Source organism: Dryobates pubescens, chromosome 4 (assembly GCF_014839835.1).
Source record: "Dryobates pubescens isolate bDryPub1 chromosome 4, bDryPub1.pri, whole genome shotgun sequence".
NCBI classification, from domain to species: Eukaryota; Metazoa; Chordata; class Aves; order Piciformes; family Picidae; genus Dryobates; species Dryobates pubescens.
Genome location: NC_071615.1, coordinates 34554480 through 34574416, shown reverse-complemented (window position 1 = coordinate 34574416; position 19937 = coordinate 34554480). Strand labels below are relative to the sequence as shown.

Here is a 19937-nt window from a genome sequence, read left to right as displayed (position 1 = left end):
TTGGAAATCTGTTACCTTAGCCAGTAATCAAACTAGTCTTCAGAGTACAAAAATACATATTTAGATTGTAATGGCTTGGGGGAAAAAAAAAAGTGAGCCCTCTTTCTGCCTTTTCCCACTCTCCATTCTCTTTCCATTGAAGGAAAGCCCAGGAAAAAGCATTGCAGCAAATCAATTTCTTTTTCTAAGCACACATACACATCATGTTGTCTAAACTGTTGTCATCTGATAGTGCGTTGGTTTTAAAAGCAATTCCCTCACCCCAACTTTCTTGGCTAAAAATAGGCATTTTGATTTTAGGGTTAGACTGGTGTGGCTTTGAGAATCTCATTCCACACGACAGATACCTTGGGGTATATATGGCTGAGGTGCCAGAACCTCAGGAAGCCCTTTCTGCAAGCAGGAGATATCTGAAAGGTGCTTTTGCATACTTACCTCTTTCTTCTTTCTTTCTTCCTCCTTTCTTTTCTTTTCTTCTCTTATCTGAGCCAAACGCTGCTTTTTGCGCTCAAGTTCGGCTTTTAAATCACTTTTGTCTGACATTTTAACTCTGCTGGAAGCAAACACAAGGAAATCAAGGTGAAAACACAACTAAATATTTCCCCTATTTACTGAAGAAAGAAAAAAAAAAGAACAGAACATTGCTTCTAAAATGACACAAATACATTTCTGTGTAAGCACTGGCCCCTGGGCTTTACTGACATTGTAGAAAGCAAGATGCTTGTTTCAACATTTTAATGTCAAGAAATTGGACCAAAATATCACCAAACCTGGAATATATTTTCAAGTGACCCTTAACAGAAAAGTACCTTTGTAAGTAAACTGATTTTTTTGGTCTGCTGTTCAAAATAACACTTCAATGCTTTCACACACCGAATCTAAAGCCTTTTGATTTTCAGCAGCTTCAGCAGCAGTGCCAGACTGTAGGACCCAGAGCCACAAATGAATTTCAGTTCTAAGTATGAGAAGGAGATCTGCCCCAAAGCATCTCCACATTTCTTAGATGAGTAATAATTTTACTCACAAAAATTAGAAATTGTGATATATTTTGCTTCTGCAGGTGCCTTGGATCTCCCAGGATCTCCCACACTGCCACTGTACAGCCCCACACAGACCATCATCTCAGACTCAGTATCCTTCACATATTCACCCCTCTGGGGACCACCATCACCAGACTGGGGCCTATCCTGCACTGGAATCTCCTCCACCCTTTCCAGGCAAAGCTGGGCCATTCCCCTAAAAAAGCTGCAGACAAGGCACAAAACCAGGCAACTCAACAAACCTGAGCTTCTCTTCCATTAAGCACCACATTGCTCTGCCAAGAGGCTTGTGCCCAGATCATCTTCCCAAGAGGCAGAAGACATGCCTAATACTCTTGATTTGACTCCAATCACACAAACTTCACGAAAGCATTTCTCCTGAGCTACTGAAAGACTTCTCACACCATTTAGTCACAGTTCTCTTTAGGACACTGATATGAAACCATAAAATTGTTTGGGTTTTGAAAAAGATGTTTAAGATCATCAAGGCCAATCATTCTCTAACTCTGCCAAGGCTCAGGCTAAACCATGTTCCACAGCACCACATCCCTTTGAAACACCTCCAGGGATGGGGATTCAACCACCTCCCTGGACAGCCTGTTCAAGGGTTTGAGAATCCTTTCACCCAAGAAGCTTTTCTAATGTCCAACCTGAAGCTTCCCTGGTGCAACTTGAGGACATTTCCTTTTGTTCTATCATTTGTTACCAGGGAGAAGAGACCAACCCCCACCTGGCTCCAGCCTTTTAGGGAGCTGCGAAGAGCCAGAAAGTCTCCTGTCAGCCTCCTTTTCTCCAGGAAAACACTCTCTGTATTTTAAATCTGTCAATCTATGCTGCTATCTGAGTTTTGAAAATGAAGAGTAAGGAGATACAAAGTGACATCAACCAGAAACAGAGACAATTCTCTGAAGACTATGAGAGACCCTATCTCTTTCTACAGTTTAAAAACCCCAACACTGTTGCACAAGTCAGAGATGATTTGTTTATTTTCTAACATCATAATCATTATGGCTTGTCACCTAACTGCATCAATACTCATTTTCTTATTAGAATCTGATGATCTCAGAAGTCCTTTCTGGCCTGGATCAGAGGGCTTGATGGTTGGACTTGATGATCTCAGAGGTCTTTTCCAACCCAAACAATTCTATGACTCTGTGATTCAATGGCAATCTTGACTGATAGAGGCATTCAGGAAAAGAGTTAACTTTCCTCTTCATTCACACATCACTGCCCACATCCAGCACTGCAACCCCAAATCAATCAGATCAATGGCACTGCCATGTATACGCAATGGAAGTTTATTGTTTGCTTGATGCATGGGAAAATTTAAACAGCAGCTTTCTTGTGAGCAGCTCTGGGTGGGTGGATGACTGGAGAGCAAATTTAGATGCTGAAAATTCTATGGCACTTTCATCCATCATGAATTCTTCCACAGTAATCAGCTTCTTCCTCAAAAAAAATAATGGCAAAAGTTGAGAAGGGTGACAAAGCTGGTGAAGGGTCTGGAAAACAGGGCTGGTGAGAGCATCTGAGGGAACTGGGGTTGCTTAGACTGGAGAAAAGGAGGTGAAAACTTCTTGCTTTCTATAAGTCCCTGATAGGAGGCTGGACCCAGGTGGGGATTGGTCTTTTCTCCCAAACAACTAGCAACAGGACAAGAAGAAATGGCCTCACATTGCACCAGGGGAGGTTTTGACTGGACATCAGGAAAAATTTCTTTCCTGCAAGAGTGGTCAGGCATTGGAACAGGCTGACCAGGAACGTGGTTGAGTCCCCATGCATGGAGACATTCAGGATCTGTCTTGATGTGGCCCTGGGCAGCCTGATCTAGTTGGAGATGTCCCTGCTGATTGCAGGGTGGTTGGACAAGATGAGCTTTGAGGGTGCCTTCCAAGTCAATGCAATCTGTGAATTCTGGTAAGGTACCCAAGGCATCCTTTCAAGGCCTTGGGGACTCCAGGTCAACCCACAACAATTCACAGTAAATGGGAAAGCTGGGAAGGACATGAAACGGCTAACAAACTGGACCACTGGGGGTGCACGGGGCATGTGGAGGATTATAATTTCTTTTTCCTCCATCACTTTGGTCCTGCTCATGATGATATTGTTTTCAATTTGAGACAGAGAAATCAAAACTGTCAGAAAAACTGCATTTGATATCAAGAACACCAAGTAGCAGCACCTCAAACAGCATTAATCTGTGTGACCAGCTGACGTCAGTGAGCTATTTTTGAACATGAGAAATGCCCAGAGGAGAAAACAAGCTTTTTCATGGCAGTGCAGGTAGTATTTTGCCTAGCAGTCTGCTGAGGATTTGTGGGTTTCTCACAGCTATGGTTGAAATCCCACTTGAAGTCATTTTCCTAATCTGCTGCATGCATTTGAATTCTGTTTCTGAAGTTCTTCCTCAGAGCCTTTTTGGACGAGGCAGTTTCTTGCATCCTTTTACTTCTGTAGTTTGGCAACAGAGAGAGAGCTCCTGTTTCTATGCCAAAAGAAAAAAAAAAAGCAAATGTGTTTTAAGGCTTATGACAGAAACCCTGAGGGTTTAGCATCCCTTTCAAGCTGTTTGTCAGATATCAATGAACTGCTTTCTGAAAACTCATTCCCTCAATGTCAGGGAAGCTAACTGGCTTTTCCCCTGATTTCAGCATGGAAGATTTAGTGCCTGGCCCCTTCTTTACAATGCTCCAGTCAGGGTGATCAAATCCTATTAGAACTTTGCCCTATTTTTAACAAAACAGATCTTGCACACAATAAAGACCATGTTTTAAATTTCCTTCAAAGAATGCTGCCAGAGATGATTTATGGAAAGAAATTAATCTCAAGTTGCTTTCATCTTGCATACATTATAGTCATGCCTTAGCCCCTCCAAAGAGCTTCACACTGGCTATTTACAGCTCTCTTATGAGAAGAAACAAGAGACCTCGGCCTCTTCAGCCTGGAAAAGAGAAGACTGAGATGGGGATCTTATAAATACATATAAATATCTAAAGGGTCATGAGGATGGGGCTGGGCTCTTCTCAGTGATAAGACAAGGGACAACACCTACAAACCAGGCCACAGAAGGTTTCACTTGAACTTAAGGAGAAACTTCTTTGCTATGAGAGGGACAGACGACTGGACCAGGCTGCCCAGAGAGGTTGTGGAGTCTCCTCTGGAGACTTTCAAAACCTGTCTGTGTAACCTGATCTAGGTGACCCTGCTTTATCAGGGAGGTTGGGCTAGATGATCTGCAGAGGTCCTTTCCAACCCCTGCCGTGCTGTGATTCTGTGTGATTCTGTAATTTTAGCGCAAATTAAACACCCAGGGTACGTAACCACCTTTCTCAGATGTCAGCAAGTCAGCAGCAAGCAAGGAGGCGAGCTACTCATCATTCTACTTGGCACTAGCCATGCAGTTAACACTGTATTCATTACTGGGAACTAATTTCTAATAATTGCAATTCTGAGTGCCCAAAGGCATGCCACACAAAGAGAGATTAAGGCAAACAGTAATAAAGATTTACATTTAACATTCTCTGTGGTGCAGAATAACAGCCTCAGGCTTATATATGACCTAATCTTCTCCAGCCTGGGAGATGGCATAGGATAGAGGGAAAAAGGAGCACATTTGGTAGAGAAGCAATTAAATTCAATACTTGGGAGAAGGAAAGCATAGGGACAAACACACTGAATGCTGCATTAAATGTATAAATAGTACCCATAGCACAGCAACAGCCTTGTCAAGGGAGGTCCTTCATCTTATTTTGGTTTTTGTGTGGCCCAACACTAAAAGAAGAGAGTCCTCACTCCAGAAGAGCTTATCACCCATGTGCTAACACAGGTTGCTGTGACATAGCAGGATATGTGGATGTGAAATACCCTCCAGAGAGATTACTCACCTGCACTCTTTGAGTCCTGTTTTGGGCCCCTCACTACAAAAAGGGCATTAAGCTGCTGGAGCACGTCCAAAGAAGGACAAAAAGCTGGTGAGGCATCTAGAGCACAGGTCTCATGAGGAGCAGCTGAGGGAACTGGGGTTGCTTAGTCTGGAGAAGAGAGTGCTGAGGGGAGACCTCATTGCTCTCCACAACTCCCTGAAAGGAGATTGGCGTGAAGTGGGGGTTGATCTCTTCTCCCCAGGAACAAGTGATAGGATGAGAGGAAATGACCTCAAGTTGTGCTAAGGGAGGTTTAGATTGAAGATTAGGAAAAATGTCTTCACTGGAAGGGTTGTGAAACATTGGAATAGGCTGCCCAGGGAAGTGCAGTGACTGAGTCACAATCTCTGGAGGTATTTTAAAAAGATATAGATGTGGTGCTGAGGAACGTGGTTTAGTGGTGACCTGACAGTATTGGGTTAATGGTTGGACTTGATGACCTCAAAGACCTTTCCAACCATAATGATTCTATAATTCTATCATAATTCTGTTTGCACAAACTTCTCTGCTGTACAGAACATCCTGGAGAAGAGGAGGCTCAGGGGAGACCTCATTGCTGCCTACAACTACCTGACGGGGGGCTGTAGGCAGGAGGGAGTTGGTCTTTTCTCTCAGGCAACCAGCACCATAACGAGAGGACACAGTCTCAAGCTGCACCAGGGGAGGTTTAGGCTCGAGGTTAGGAGAAAGTTCTTCACTGAGAGACTCATTAGCCATTGGAATGGGCTGCCCAGGGAAGTGGTGGAGTCACCATCCCTGGAGGGGTTCAAGAGGGGATTGGATGTGGCACTTAGTGTCATAGTCTGTTCACGAGGTCTGTGGTGACAGGTTGGACTTGATGATCTTTGAGGTCTCTTCCAACCTTGGTGATACTGTGATACTGTAACATGTGCAGAACCACTCCACTAGGTTTATCCCACAGCTAGTAACAGCTCACAACCATTTCATTAGAGGCAATGGCAAGTACACAAGCATAGATGATGCAAACAGCATTTTACTCTTGGCTGGACTAAAAGCCATGCAAGGTGCAAACCAACAGACTTATTACAGTTTTATGATAAGCTATAGGATCTTTATCAATTGTTAGTATGACAATATTTGAGCAGATTTTTTTAAAACCATTTATATGAGTGCTTAACAGCAGAAACTATCACAGGCATCTACAAAAAGGTTTACTACAACTACAAAACTAATAAGCTGATGCTTACCAGATGAATAAAACCCACAGAGTTACAGAGCAAAGAGTGGCAACACATGTGTGCAGCTAGGACTAAAGGCAAGAAAAAAACAAAGTGTATAATGAATAAAATAAAAGCAAAGGAAATTATGCCAGTGTGCACTTTTCATAAGCAGAAAAAGAAAATAAGATACAACATATCCCTCCTCTTGAAGCCTCTTTACACCTCCTGCAAGAGCATCTTGTCTCTGTGCTGTCACCAAGTTCACCTAAAAAGAAATCTGAATCTACAAATCTGGTAGGAGATTGAAAAAAAAAAATTTAAAAAAATGCTACAGAGTTTACTGCTGTTTGGTGTTTGGGAGATTTCTACATGTTGTTCATTTGGCAGGCTGCACTGAACTACAGCTATACTCACCCTTTCATGACCCTCAACATCTTGCCTGTTCTGTGACTTTCTGTGTCGTCCTTCTCATTATTATCTCCATTGCAATTACCAAAGGGGTTCATTAAATACTGTTCCATATGGCATCAGTCATCCTATATAACTAATTATAAATAATTGATTCATTAATATACTTTTCTGAACGAAATAGGCAGCTTCTAGTGCTTGTAAATGCTCTACATGTATTATTCATACGCCTGCATAAAGAGCCAGTTACTCTGGAGTCCAAAACTGTTTGAAAGGCAAAGGAGGCTGCACAATAAAATACATTAGTCAGTGATCTCTGGGTTTAAAGAATAGGTTTGTAGAGTGGGAGTACTGCTACTATTGAAGCTACTACACACAGAGTTTTCTACTGGGTAAAAAAAAAAAAAAGATTCATTTCTATTACCATATTTATCTCTATTTTGTACAAGCTAACACATTTCCTACAGTTAGGAATATCATACATTTTTACAACAGGAAAGAAAAATGCCCATGGGATCTACCTATGGCTTTTACAAGTGTAAAGTGAGCATTAAAAATACGAAATTGTACAAAGCAGATAAAGAGCTCTGGTCTGCAAGAAACCAGAGGGAGCATAAATGCATCCTAATCCACGGTATTTGCTATGGAAATAGTGCTTGAAACACACTTCAAATGGGCAAGAGGGACTAGAATCATCTTTTTGACATCCATTTTTAAGTAAACATACAACTACCGCCTTTCATCATGCATCAGAACTTGTTCTTGACTTCAGTCAAATAACAGAAATGCTTTTGCTAAACAGGCATTTCAGTGGTTACAAGATCACAGCAATGGGCAAATATTTGCCACTGCAAAAACTTTGCATTTGCAGTACTTTAATGAAGCTCTTGTGTGAGGAATTCAGGGAAACACTATGTAAAATTGGAGAGACTAAGGAATTTTTTCTGCATAACCTTGAGGCAAAACAGTCGAGCTTTTTACGCTGCATCTGTATATTTAATCTATAAATAAAACCAGTGGTTAAGTGTTAGATTTCAGCAAATGATTTTTTTTATCCTTCAGCTTCTGAACATTTCTAGCAGACAGACAAAGGTCTTGGTTTTGTTCTGTAAAGGTTTACAAGTCCCAGCATCCAGAGATTGGTTCTGTGCTTCCTCCTGGTTGCTATGCAACAGGTCAGTGCCTCTCCAGCCTATTTCTTTTGAGGCTGAGAGGGTGTAAGATGTGTACCCACAACTTTTCAATTATACATCCCCTACAATCTATTACCACTCTTCTTCCTCCGTAATGGCCCTTCTTCAAAATGAGCTCAGCTACGGCAGAATTACAGGGTCCTTGCACAGCAAACCTCTATTGTTGTCCATCCTTCTGGCACCAGTGTCAGTGAAGCATCATCACCTTCTCATCACCCCATTTTCTTATGTCACCTTAGCCTCTTAAATTTACCATGACCTTTTCAATCCCAACAAGCACGGTTCTGAGGAACAGACATCTAGGCTGAAAAGACATCAAGGCAGAGACATCAAGAGAACAAGTTGGTGCTAACTCCCTGAGATACATAAGAAACACACAACATTCCAGATAGGATTAGGATGAATTTATGTGCTACATACTAACAGGTCACTCTAGCACAGCTGCTGCCTGTTTCCTACCAAATATGCTCCCTTTATATTGAGTTCCACAGAACTGACTGCAAAGAAAACAAGATTTTAAATAGGTCTTTTCTTGGATTTTCCTTCAATAAGCACTATGAGAAGAGTTTAGACTGCACAATGATGGCAGACATGGTGCTTGAACATGATTCTCAGCGATGCAGGCAATCCTGATTGGTACCTCAGGCTCTGACTCAGGAACCATTCTCTAGTTAAGAACAGAAGATGTTATTAATCAGACAGCTAACTGCAAGCCTGACAACATTCTGATCTTGTGGAGTATCAGACTTCCAAATATTCATAGAATCAAAGAATCATTTTGGTTGGGAAAGACCTTTAAGATCATCAAGTCCAGCCATTATCTAAGTCCACCACATCTTGTGCTGAACCAAGTCCCTTAGCACCACATCTAGGTGTCTTTTAAACACATAACAATGCTTAGTCATTTCCCTCTTTATCAGCTTCTGTTTCTGTCATCATAGAATCATAGCATGGTTTGGATTGGAAGTGACCTTAAGGATCTGGAAGGGACCTTAAAGATTATCCAGTTCCAACCTCACTGCCATGGGCAGAGAGACCTTCCACTAGCCCAGGCTGCTCAAGGCCCTGTACAACCTAGTCTTGAGACACCTCCAGGGAGGGGATATCCACAACCCCCACAATCCACAATCACCTACTCTTTGGCTGCAGTAGAACACAGGGCTCCCTATGTGGCTCTGCAGAAGCATGGGAGTGGATTTACCAAAGTTCTGAATCTATGTGACTCTACATTCCTCATGAATGAACAGTCTTACTGGCTGTGCTATCTTCAGTGAATTTCCCAGCTTGCTTCGGAGAGGAACTGCAGGACCTAGCAGGATAGTTTAAAAAAGTTTTCTGACCTTCAAAGAGAATCAAATGCAGGCTATAAATTGGGAAGATTTTAGAGATGGGTAACATCAGAGAGATTACAGAATCTAATCCTCAAGATGCACATCACTTACTGAGGAAAAGAAAAAAAGCCCTAGATTTTTGTTTCTGATGTCAATTTCTTTCTTATGTACTTCTTATATAATGCTCAGACTTCAGTATCTGCTGCTATCACCACTACTTCAAAACCTATCAAAACCATCTGATTCATCACAACAGTACCAAAGTACCTCCCAGGAGTAGATTTCATGACTTACTAGGACCAAATGTAGAATTTCATTTCAAGATGAGTACAATTCATGACTTATTAAAACCTAACATAGAATTTCATGTCAAGATGACCATATTTCACGACTAAGACCTAACACAGAATTTCGTTTCAAGATGAGTATAATTCATGACTTACTAACACCTGTGGTAGTTTTAGGCTATGCCTTTAAAATTTAGCTGCATATTTTGAGCAGAAAAGTAGGGAAAAAGTAAATAAATCACTATTGGGTGTAAAAAGGAAAACAAAACATTATTCTAAACAAATTCATTCGATACATGTCTGGGATAAGAGAAGCTGTATCATAACAATTCTTCATATTTCACTTCCATTCCCATTCCTTTTCTCTTCTCTTCTGATCTTGGCTGTTCTGCTTTGCCCAGAGGATGCTGCTTCTGGCTGATCTTGAGATAAGACTAACACTGCTTTCTCCCAGCTTCTCTATCTCTTGGTATGAGGAGGGTTTGGGAGGTTGGGGGGGGCAGTGGAGTAGTTTCCCTCCCTGGTCTCTTTTTTGACCGGGGGGTTTCTCTGTTATTTGCTAATTGTAACTATCTGTATAATATTGTAAATACTGTATATTATGTACATAGTCATTGCATTCCATTGTAGAGTGTAGTTTTTGCTTGTAAATACAGCTTCATTTGCTTCTGAGTTAATCTGGCTAAAGTTAATGCTGGGGGAAACTTCAACCCACCACAACACCTAACAGAATTTCACTTCAAGATGCCTGCTATTCTATCCTAAAATGGAAAGAAGACTCATTTTCTCTGTCCTGCAAACATTTCAGTCATTAGAACATGCACTTCAATTCCCTATGGGGGAATAAAACCACCCCCTCCAACTTTTCAACCCTTCTCCTGAGATGCCCCTAGTGGCATATGACCAGCAAACTGATACTGAAAGCCATTTACCCAAACATGAAAAATGCATGCTTTAGTGTCTGCCTCTTAACCCAGTTATGACAACTGCCAGACAGACATCAAAGTCTGAGCCACACTGCCAGCATGCAGGCTTTGCTGCAAGACTAACCCAGATATCACTTCTTTCTTAAAACAAAAATTTGCTTTGTGACTGATGTCTGTGAGGACATAATTAGGCCAAAAATCTTGCACATTGTTTTAATCTCTGAAGTCAACACACCTAAAGATTTAGAAAGCAAGGTAGAGTCATGTAAGAAATATACAGGATATCTTCTATGACTTCTGCTCATTTTTAAGGAAGCAAAGTGGAAGAAACAATCATTCCCTTTGTACTTATCAGGGCTTCTTTGGCTGTACTGATAAAGCAATGTGACTGATCAGAGGCAGCCTTAGCCAATCATCTCTGGTGATCCATATAAGAGGAAAAATGTATGCCAAGATAAAAAGGCAAGATAATAAATGCACAAGTCTAACAGCATCCTTTAATGGACACATAAAGAAGTGCAAAGAATTCCAATATGAGAAAGGGCTGAAAACCAAGATGTCTCTGTCTTCCATTGACCTTCTCTTTGGTTGAAGTATACCACCCAAATGGGAGAAACATGGGTTTGGGGGGGTTGTTTATTTGTGTTTTGGTTGGGGGAGGAAGGGGGGGAGAAGGAATTGGAGGTGTTTTTTTTTTGTCTTGAGAGGACTGAAACCTACCTCCCTAGGGTGACTGTTGGTTAATGGGTAAGAAAGACCAGAGGAATGGAGATTGCATTCTTAACCATTTTTTTTCTGCAAAGGTTCATTGAACCAGAATCAGATGCAAGAGAGCAAACATTAGTCCCTAAGGGAGGCGCCTGGGTTCTAGTCTGTGTTTCAGAGTTACTTTATGTCACATGCCACAACTGTTTAGTTTAAAACAAAAAGCTGTATTTAGCATCTGAAGCCCAAGACTCCTCTTTCTCACCAAGTGCTTGAAGGAAGGTGCTGAAGAGCCCTTTCTCTTTTCCTCACATGTTATGTTGTACCCAAAGTGTCTTTAATACTTTTAGACTTAATGTGGAGTAGTTCCAATGGGAGAGACTGGTGGGGTCCCTACTGCAGAAAATAGAAAGCTTGCTGACTAAACTATAGACTAAAGTAAATGTCTCTTAGGCAAAAGCAAAAGTAACCTCAGGCTTCTTTACCTTAGATGAGTCTTGTTCAAATTAGGGTGCACTAAAAGAAGGAACAAATTGGTTGGATGGTGACAGCCAGAAGGTACTGGTCAATAGCTTGATGTCCAGATGGAAATCAGTGGCAAGTGGTGCTCCTCAGGGGTCCATACTGGGACCAGCGCTGTTTAATATTTTCATCAACACATAGACAGTAGGGATCAAGAATACCCTCAGCAAGTTTGCAGATGACACCAAGCTGAGTGGTGCAATTGACACACCTGAGGGGTGAGATGTCATCTAGAGGAACCTGGACAAGCTTGAGAAGTGTGCCTGTGTCAACCACAGGATGCTCAACAAGGCCAAGTACAAAGTCTTTCACCTGGGTTGGGGCAACGCCAGGTATCAATATAGGGTGCAAGAAGGAATGAAGATCAACCTTGTGGAGAAGGTCCCTGAGCTGGCAATGTGTGCTCGCAGCCCAGAAAGCCAACCGTGTCCCAGGCTTCATCTAAAGCAGTGTGGCCAGCAGGTCAAGGAAGGAGATTCTGCACCACTACTCTGAGACCTCTGCTGGAGTACTGTGTCCAGCAATGGTGTACCTCAACCTTGTGGAGAAGGTCCCTGAGCTGGCAATGTGTGCTCGCAGCCCAGAAAGCCAACCGTGTCCCAGGCTTCATCTAAAGCAGTGTGGCCAGCAGGTCAAGGAAGGAGATTCTGCACCACTACTCTGAGACCTCTGCTGGAGTACTGTGTCCAGCAATGGTGTACCCAGCACAAGAAAGACATGAACCTGTGGAAGAAAGCCCAGAGGATAGAGCACCACAAAAACAATCAGAGGGATGGAACACCTCTTGAGGAGTAGGAAAGTCTTGAGTACTAAGGATTAAATAGTTGCAATATCACAAGATAGAATCAAGGAAAAACCAGGAGTATGCAGGTAATAAGAGTTAGCCCTGTAGCAAAAATGGACTTGTGATTTGAAAAAGCAAAGCAGTCCTACTGCTCTAGAGATATAGACAGTATTTTATGAAAAACAATACCAAAAATAGATGGCTGCTGACTTTATAGTTAATCCTAATTCATCACTTGGGTTTAGTGAGGTCAGAACCTTTCTTGGGAAGAACTTGTAATTAAACTTTAATTAACTTTTTATTAAAGCTTACTGAATCAACACTGAGCAAGCACAACCTTGATTTAAAGGCTTCAAAATCGATAGCAGCATTGACTAATATCAATATTGCATTGTACCATCACTTAGTTTGAAAAAAGACTCCTATAGTTGGCACCTATAGTTGATTCCCCGCCCCCATACTCTGGTTCCTCGATAAGCAAATAATAAACCTCAGTTTGTGTTATGTACATAAAGAAAAGGTTGCTTTAAAAGGTTTGGAGAACTAGTAAAGTGCCTTTTTTTTTTTTTACTTCTTAGCTCCTTCCAGAGAATCTAATTTATCAACATCCTTTGAGTTCTCTGCTTTAAACACATAAGAAAAACCCTGAAGCTCAATAATTTAGAGTTCTGAGTTCGCACAGGGTGTTGTTAATACATTTGCAGAGGCCCATAAAGGCTGAGAAACTCTCTTCCCTCTGTTTTCTTGCTATTAATCAAGTTTCTGTGCAAAAGAAAATATTGTGGGAAATAATGGGATGGTTTTCCCACAGGCTCTTTCAGTACAAACAGAGAATGGCATCGCTGTTGGTTTGGTGGGGTTGTTTTTGTCTACAGTACAATACCCTCCTATCCCATCAGCACAATTTTTTGGGGGTATTATTATTACTACTATGGAGATAGTGAAAGGCAGGAATACAACATTCACAGGCTCTGCCAAGTGCAGCAGATTACGTACATGAATGGCTAAATGCACACCAGGGGGTATGATTTAGGTCAAATTTCTTGTTTCATTTCAAAGGTTATAGATTTTTAAGCCATTCATTGTTTAATGCACCACACAGCTTGCACCCATACTAATATATAACACAAACTGTCTTTTCTCTTGGCTTTTTTTTTGCAGAAGGAATTTATGTTCCTAGGCAATGAAGACTGACAGAACTTGATAGTCTGTAACAAACTGCTATGAGTGTGTCACAAAGCTCTAAGTCAAAGGACAAAGAAAATAAGAATTCATTTAGGGGCAAATTGAGAACTGAAATCCTTGGGGATTATGATACAAACCACCTTCTGGTTCAGCAACTGCTCAAAATGTAACTAGAAACAAACTGATGCAAAAAGAAAAACAAAACACCAACCCAGCCATACCACTGTGAATGGCTTGATTAATGAAAATGGTGCTTCTTTTATACTACTTAAAGAGAAGACAAACATGTATTATGAAGCAAGTCACATGAGTTTAGACAGTCCCCCAACTTTGTTTGTGCTCTGACAATCAGAGGAGGGATTCTTTCAAATGTTCAGCCAGTGGAACAGTCCTTAAAGCAGGACAGACAGGTTCAAACACAAGGAATCATATTATATAGTAGTCTGATTTGTTTTGTGCATTTGGTTTGTTTAGGGGACTTGGGGGGGGGGATTATGCTGATTTCTTTTTGCTTTCCTGTGACCCTGTTTTATTCAATATTTTAATTTCTGAAAACATACATTAACAAACATTTGAAACGTCTTTGCCCCAATTACCAAGTGACCTGGTAACCACCCTGATCCTAACAGTGGTGGCCTGATGTGAAAAAGAGGAAAACAAGGGCATGCCTTGAATAGTATGGATTTAATACTGCTGTCTCTGGGCTTGAAAAGCTAAGATCTGTGCTAATGGATACAGAGAGGAATAGCTGAACAGTTTAAAGCAAGACAGATCCATATGTTCTCTGCATGTGGTCTGGGACCTACAAAGATTACCTTTCATGCTGACATAATTTTGGGGGACAGCTTTTTTCCTATCAAATTCAGCCTGAAAATACTAGAATCAAGCATTAGGAAAGGCTTGGGGATACTGATATAAACAAGATATCCTCCATTATACTTATTTATAATTAATCCTATTTGCATCTATGCTTTATTTAAGTCCCCATTGTTCAAACACAAAACACATCACCTCCTTCTGCTGGACTGGAACGAAAAATAAATAGCTGAGGAGCAGGATTTGGAATTACTTGTAGTATACTACCACTGATGGAAGGCAAAAAGAACACAGAACTAAAATCAGCTCTACCCTGGGGACAGAAGACAAAAGGGAAGGCCAGTAAGGAGGGAATATGGCACTAAGGCTAGTAGTCATAGATTCACAGAATGGTCTCCGTTGAAAGGGACCTTAAAGAGCATCTAGTTCCAACCCCCTGCCATGGGCAGAGACCCCTCCCACTAGCCCAGCTTGCTCAAGGCTTCATACAGCCTGGCTTTGAACATCTCCAGGGAGGGACATCCACAACCTCCCTGGGCAACCTGTTCCAGTGTCGCACCACCCTCACTTGCAAGAATTTGTTCCTTAACTCCAGTCTAAATCTCCCCTCCTCAAGCTTCAATTCATTTCCTCTCCTCCTATCACCACAAGTCTTTATAAAAAGTCCCTTCCTGGCTTTCTTGCAGGCCCCTTCAGGTACTGGAAAGCCACTATTAGGTCTCCCTTACTGAGGAAGAGAGAAAAGGATAAGTCTCAGAGAAAGATATCAAGAAGGAAAAGAAATGTGAAGAGAAGATATCACTGGCAACACAAAGCTATGTCCTTAAAAGATTCTGTTTGCAATTGTTTTCTGCCAAGTGGCAGTCAATGAGCCCTCTGCCTCTGCTGAATTACTCATTAATTATTCTAGGGCTAAGCAGGGACAGTCAGCCAGCACCTGGGCAACACACAGGGTAGAACTGCACTGACTCAGAAGGGCTCCAGGGAGCTTTGCCCCTCAGGTTGATGCAACCTGCCTTTGCAAATCAGGTAAGCAGATCCACATGCATGGAAGCAGTGTTAAATACCAAAAGATGGTATCATGTGCTTTCACTCTCAGATTAACAGCCAAGAATCACAACGGTCACCTGAGCAGCAATTATTCATTCAGTAACACAGGTATGCACACAGATCAAAGCAGTAGTTACACAGGATCTCACCCAAGGGCTGTTAAGTCAGCATAAAGACTCTCATCAGCTTCAAGAGAATTGGGAGATGTCTCACAGCTTGCAGTGTACATAGCTGGCTCCTGCCGTCACTCTGGAGACTAGAGTCACCACCAGAGAGTCACAGGGAAAGTCCTGTTCCTGTCAGCAGCAATAATGTTGAGTCCTCTGCCTTCAAAACTTTGGCATGGAGTTACAGTGTGTTGCCACCAACACACTTCCAGAACTATCATTTCTGCTGCATGCCTTCTGCTGCTTCAGTGCACTCTCAAGACACTCACCATGATGCTTTTGCCTCAAAAGAGAAAACAAAAAGTGCTGACAAAGCACAGTAAAGAAAAGAGAAGTGGTATCATTTTGAGTTCAGGAGGAGTCAGTATGCCACAGCTCTCACAGATGATCACAGCTGTCCTGTGTCTAAATAAGCTAGCAGCTCTCACATCAGTCTGCTTCAGAGCTTCCTGCAGCTTCTGCCATCTGCCTGGAAGTAGCCATTTCCCAGAAAAGCTGGCAAGATGATGCCACCTACAATGAACAGTACTGGGGGAGCAAGCTCATGTAGACTCTACACTGGCTCATTTTGAGTGCTTGCAGATGGCCAAGTGAACAACCACTCCCGATGTCATGTCTGACTAAAAGGATCTATCATGATTCTAGATGGCTAATTAGCAACTAGCAAAAGGGACATATTGTGTCTACCTGAGATTTAGACTGAGCCAAGGTCTCAGGCTGCTACTGCAGTTTTTCAGCTACTTTCCCCCCTGAGATTTTTCAAATGTTCTGGGGTTTATGCAGCATTATTTCTGCACTACCATTTCTGACTGCTTATACAGGTCAGCTGAGTAGAAGACCAGACCATCTCTCATCTGGAATGTAAGCCTACTTGTGGGACACATAAATGTCTATTCACCTGTACAGTCGGTGGTGTTCAGAAGAACTAAAACAAGCTGCACTGGCAAAAGCACAGTTTCATTAATACAAGCTGTATCTGTACTAAGGGCACTTTGCCAACATGCTCCATCAGTATTCCTGCTGGAGAGTGTCTCTTTTACATGCATACTACATCTTACAGTCGTCATGGTTTGTTTCATTTAAGGTTTTTGAAATAAAAACATGAAAATACCAGATAAGTACTGCACTGAGGTCATGATGTCTGGCTACAGATGCAGAAAGCCTGAGACCATACCTCTGCAGACAGGAATTTCCCTATGCACCTCAGTGAAGATTCCAGTGTCAGCTCCCTTTACCTTCTCTGAAAATTGAAGTCTGTGGGTAGGACAGGGAAGTACTTTTTGTTAACATCCCACCACCACCTCCAGCAGCTCATTTTGGCACTATGCCTCAGTGACTCTGAAAGATTCCTAATTGCTACTACTGCTGTTGGTCAAACCAAGCCAAAGGAGCTCAACAGGGCACTCGAGGCATAGCACTAGTTAATAAGCCTGACTAGTCCTGCAGAGAAACTGTGAACCTCTGCGAGAAGAAGCCAGGTTTATGGAGCGGGAAGGTACCACATGTCTACCTGAATCACAGAATCATACAGAATCACAGAATGGTGGGGGTTGGAAGGGACCTCTCAAGATCATCTACTCCAACCCCTCTCATAGAACAGGATCACCTAGAGTAAATCACACAGGAACACATCGAAGCAGATTTTGAATGCCTCCAGAGATGGAGAATTGATGCTGGTGAAGCTTTGAAAAACAGCAATACCTTTTTAAACTTTTATATTTTTCTGTTTCACTCCCTTATCTTTTTCCTTCCCAGCCCACTTCAGCTCATTGTCCAGTATCCTGCATGGTGAAACCTCTACCACAGTCCATTGTAGCCAGCTTTATTCAATACTCCCTTTATCTCCTCTTGCAGATTGGAAAACTGATGGCAACCAGGAATTATTCTTGAAATCCATATTACAAAAGGAAAGGAGACCAAGAGACTTGATCTGTCAATTTATTTGAAAAGAAAGCAGGTAAGTTCTTGCTGCACCTTTTGGAGTACCTGCACTGCAAACAGCTGCTAAAACAAGGCTTTTATCTGTGAGAGACATAAGTGGAGCAAGGAACTTGAAGCTGGAAAAACACAAACTGGAACACAAATGCATTTCAGTAATGAAAAAAAAAGCCACTGAAAGGCATCACAAAGGAGGGCAGCTCACTGCCCTTCCTCCTATAGAAAGAAGGAAGGTCAGTTTCTCAATTTAAGACCTGCAGGGTACAAATGAGTGTTTGACTATTCTTAGAGAAGTCAATTTCCAAACTCTCAGTAACCACTGCATGAGTAGGGTGTGGTTAACTGCTGCTCCTTTAAAGACTCCTCTCTTAAGCGGTGGATAAGGCAGCACTGCAGTTTTAGGGTAAATTAATTTGAGGCAGAAGTGTTTAAAGCTAGGAGAAAGCTCATTAATCCAACTCTAAGCAACCCCTTGCACCTCCATATACCTGACCCTCTGAAGCCTTTCACATATCAAAGAAAATAATAAATCCTAATCTCCATAATAGTTTGTATAGGGAGAAGAAGAACACATGTGAAGAAGCAGCAACACATCTTGTACATTCACAGACCATAAATGTACGGGTTTGGGAAAAGAAAATGAAGCACAGGATAGTTATCAGAATGAGCACTCCCAGGTGTGAAGATCTGAATGCGGCCTCAAGGTTTGTGTTGAGGAAACCCATTCTTGCTGAGAAATACTACACAGAAATTACAGAAGGAATTTTATACAGCTTCATTAAGTGCAGACACTGCTACTACAGACACCCTCTCAAATGGGGAAAAAAAAAAGTAAAAAAAGGAAATTAAAAGAATCAGGAATGAACACAGAGAACTTCTTCCTATCAAGTCAGCAAGTACAAATGAGGCATTTCAACAAAGTACAATGGTAGTAACAGAAACTACATTCCCTGGTGGCTCTGACAGTATCATCTACCAGGAGGCAGATGGTTATGGGATTTGAATTTCCATTCTGAAAAAGGTTTTGCAGAACTGTGCTTCATGGTATTTAAAGCCACTTCAGAGATAACTTAATGCCCTGATGCAGAAGCAAGGGGCTGACAAACCCCTGTATGTCAGGATAAATTACCGGGTGCAAGTGCCAAAGCCACATGCCCACTTCATTGTGGGTCTTTCGATATCCCTTCTATAACAGCAGGTTAGATTTCTTGGTCTGCTTTATATGTATTTATAATTGAAAATTTGTACTGTCAATGGCAATATTGACAAGAAAACATTGACAGGAAAACATAATTTGTTCTGATCAATAAGAGAGGGGCTTTAGACAGGAAATATTGAGAGGCCTTATGCTCTCTGCTGACCCAAGGGAATTCCTGGAGTGATGTAACCACAGTAACACCCTTTAGACAATGTCTTTCAATGAGCTACCAGAGAAAAAGAGCTTCTCACGGATTCCCTCCTTCTCTCAGCCTTTTAGGGAATTTCCTTAGAAACGGGGAAAGCTCGAATTCCACGGTTGCTGTCGTGCCGGACTGGAGCAAACCCGCTGTTGCTCAGGCTGTGCGAAGCATTAAAGATGGGAAACTTTTTCCCACCTTCCTTTGGTTTAAGCTGCTCGGGCTGAGCCACAACCGGGGAGCCTGCGGCAGCCCCTCTCTGCGGAGCGGCCCAGGGGCACTCTGCCAGTGCCGGGAGGAGCCGCAGGGACCGGAGCAGGTGCCGCTGAGGCCGGAGGGGTTCACCGCAGCCCTCCCCGCCCGCTCCCTCCCCGGAGACCAGGCGCCGGGTTGGGAAAGCCGGTACAGGGCCGGCCGGTTCCTACGGAGCACCCGGGGATGCCCTCTAACCCAGCCCGGGGCGGCTGCCCCGGTTGGCATCCAGCGGCTGCCCCGAGGCTCCGCGGCCGATGCGCAACCCGAGGAGCTTCCGCTCCGCCCGGCTCCTCCACCGGGCCTCCAAGGGGAAGCCCCCGCTCGCCCCCTTCACCGCTACGTCCCTGCCCCGCCGCCCCCCGCTGGTGCCTTACCTCTACCGGCGCCCTGGAGATGCGGAGCTCACCGAAGGTGCCGCGATTGGCCCCGCCGCCGAGAGGCTGCCGTGCCGTGCCGCTGCAGCAGGACCGCCGCCGCCGGCTGAATGTGCTGTCTCACGCTGGACAGGCTCCTCCCGAGCGCTGCCACCGCTAGCGCCTTCCTCCTCCTCCCGCCTCCTCCCCTCAGCAAGTAGGGCCTGGGGTGGGCTGCTCCCAGATCCCCTCTCCGTCACCCCCGCGTGCCACCCCCACACTGGCGCAGGTTTCCCGCCTGCAGCAGCCTAAGCGGCAGCTGCGTGCCAGCCTGGCGATCTGCCCAGCAACGGCTCCTTCACCAGCCCCACGACAGCCTGCCCATCGCCCACCGCCGCCTCCACGGCATGCTTGCTACCGTCCCCACGGCAGCAGCCACCAGCCCCGCAATGGCTTAGCCATCACCCTCAAAGCTG

The 19937-nt window shown here is 43.2% G+C and overlaps 1 protein-coding gene across 8 annotated transcripts in view; it reads right to left on the bottom strand.

Moving 5' to 3' along the window:
- Positions 1–19659, bottom strand: part of DYNC1I1 (dynein cytoplasmic 1 intermediate chain 1) — a 197982-nt gene extending 178323 nt beyond the window's left edge. For 2 of the 8 annotated variants that reach the window (XM_054161110.1, XM_054161111.1), the window contains exons 1-2: positions 19483–19656; positions 436–550 (exon numbers count right to left, since the gene is read on the bottom strand). In XM_054161110.1, coding sequence (XP_054017085.1) covers positions 436–543 — 108 coding nt within the window. In that variant the 5' untranslated portion in view covers positions 544–550; positions 19483–19656. Of the gene's footprint in view, positions 1–435; positions 554–19482 lie in introns of all 8 variants that reach the window. The other 6 variants (XM_009907553.2, XM_054161108.1, XM_054161107.1 and 3 more) reach the window with 5 other exon arrangements.
- Between the last annotated feature and the right edge of the window lie 278 nt (positions 19660–19937).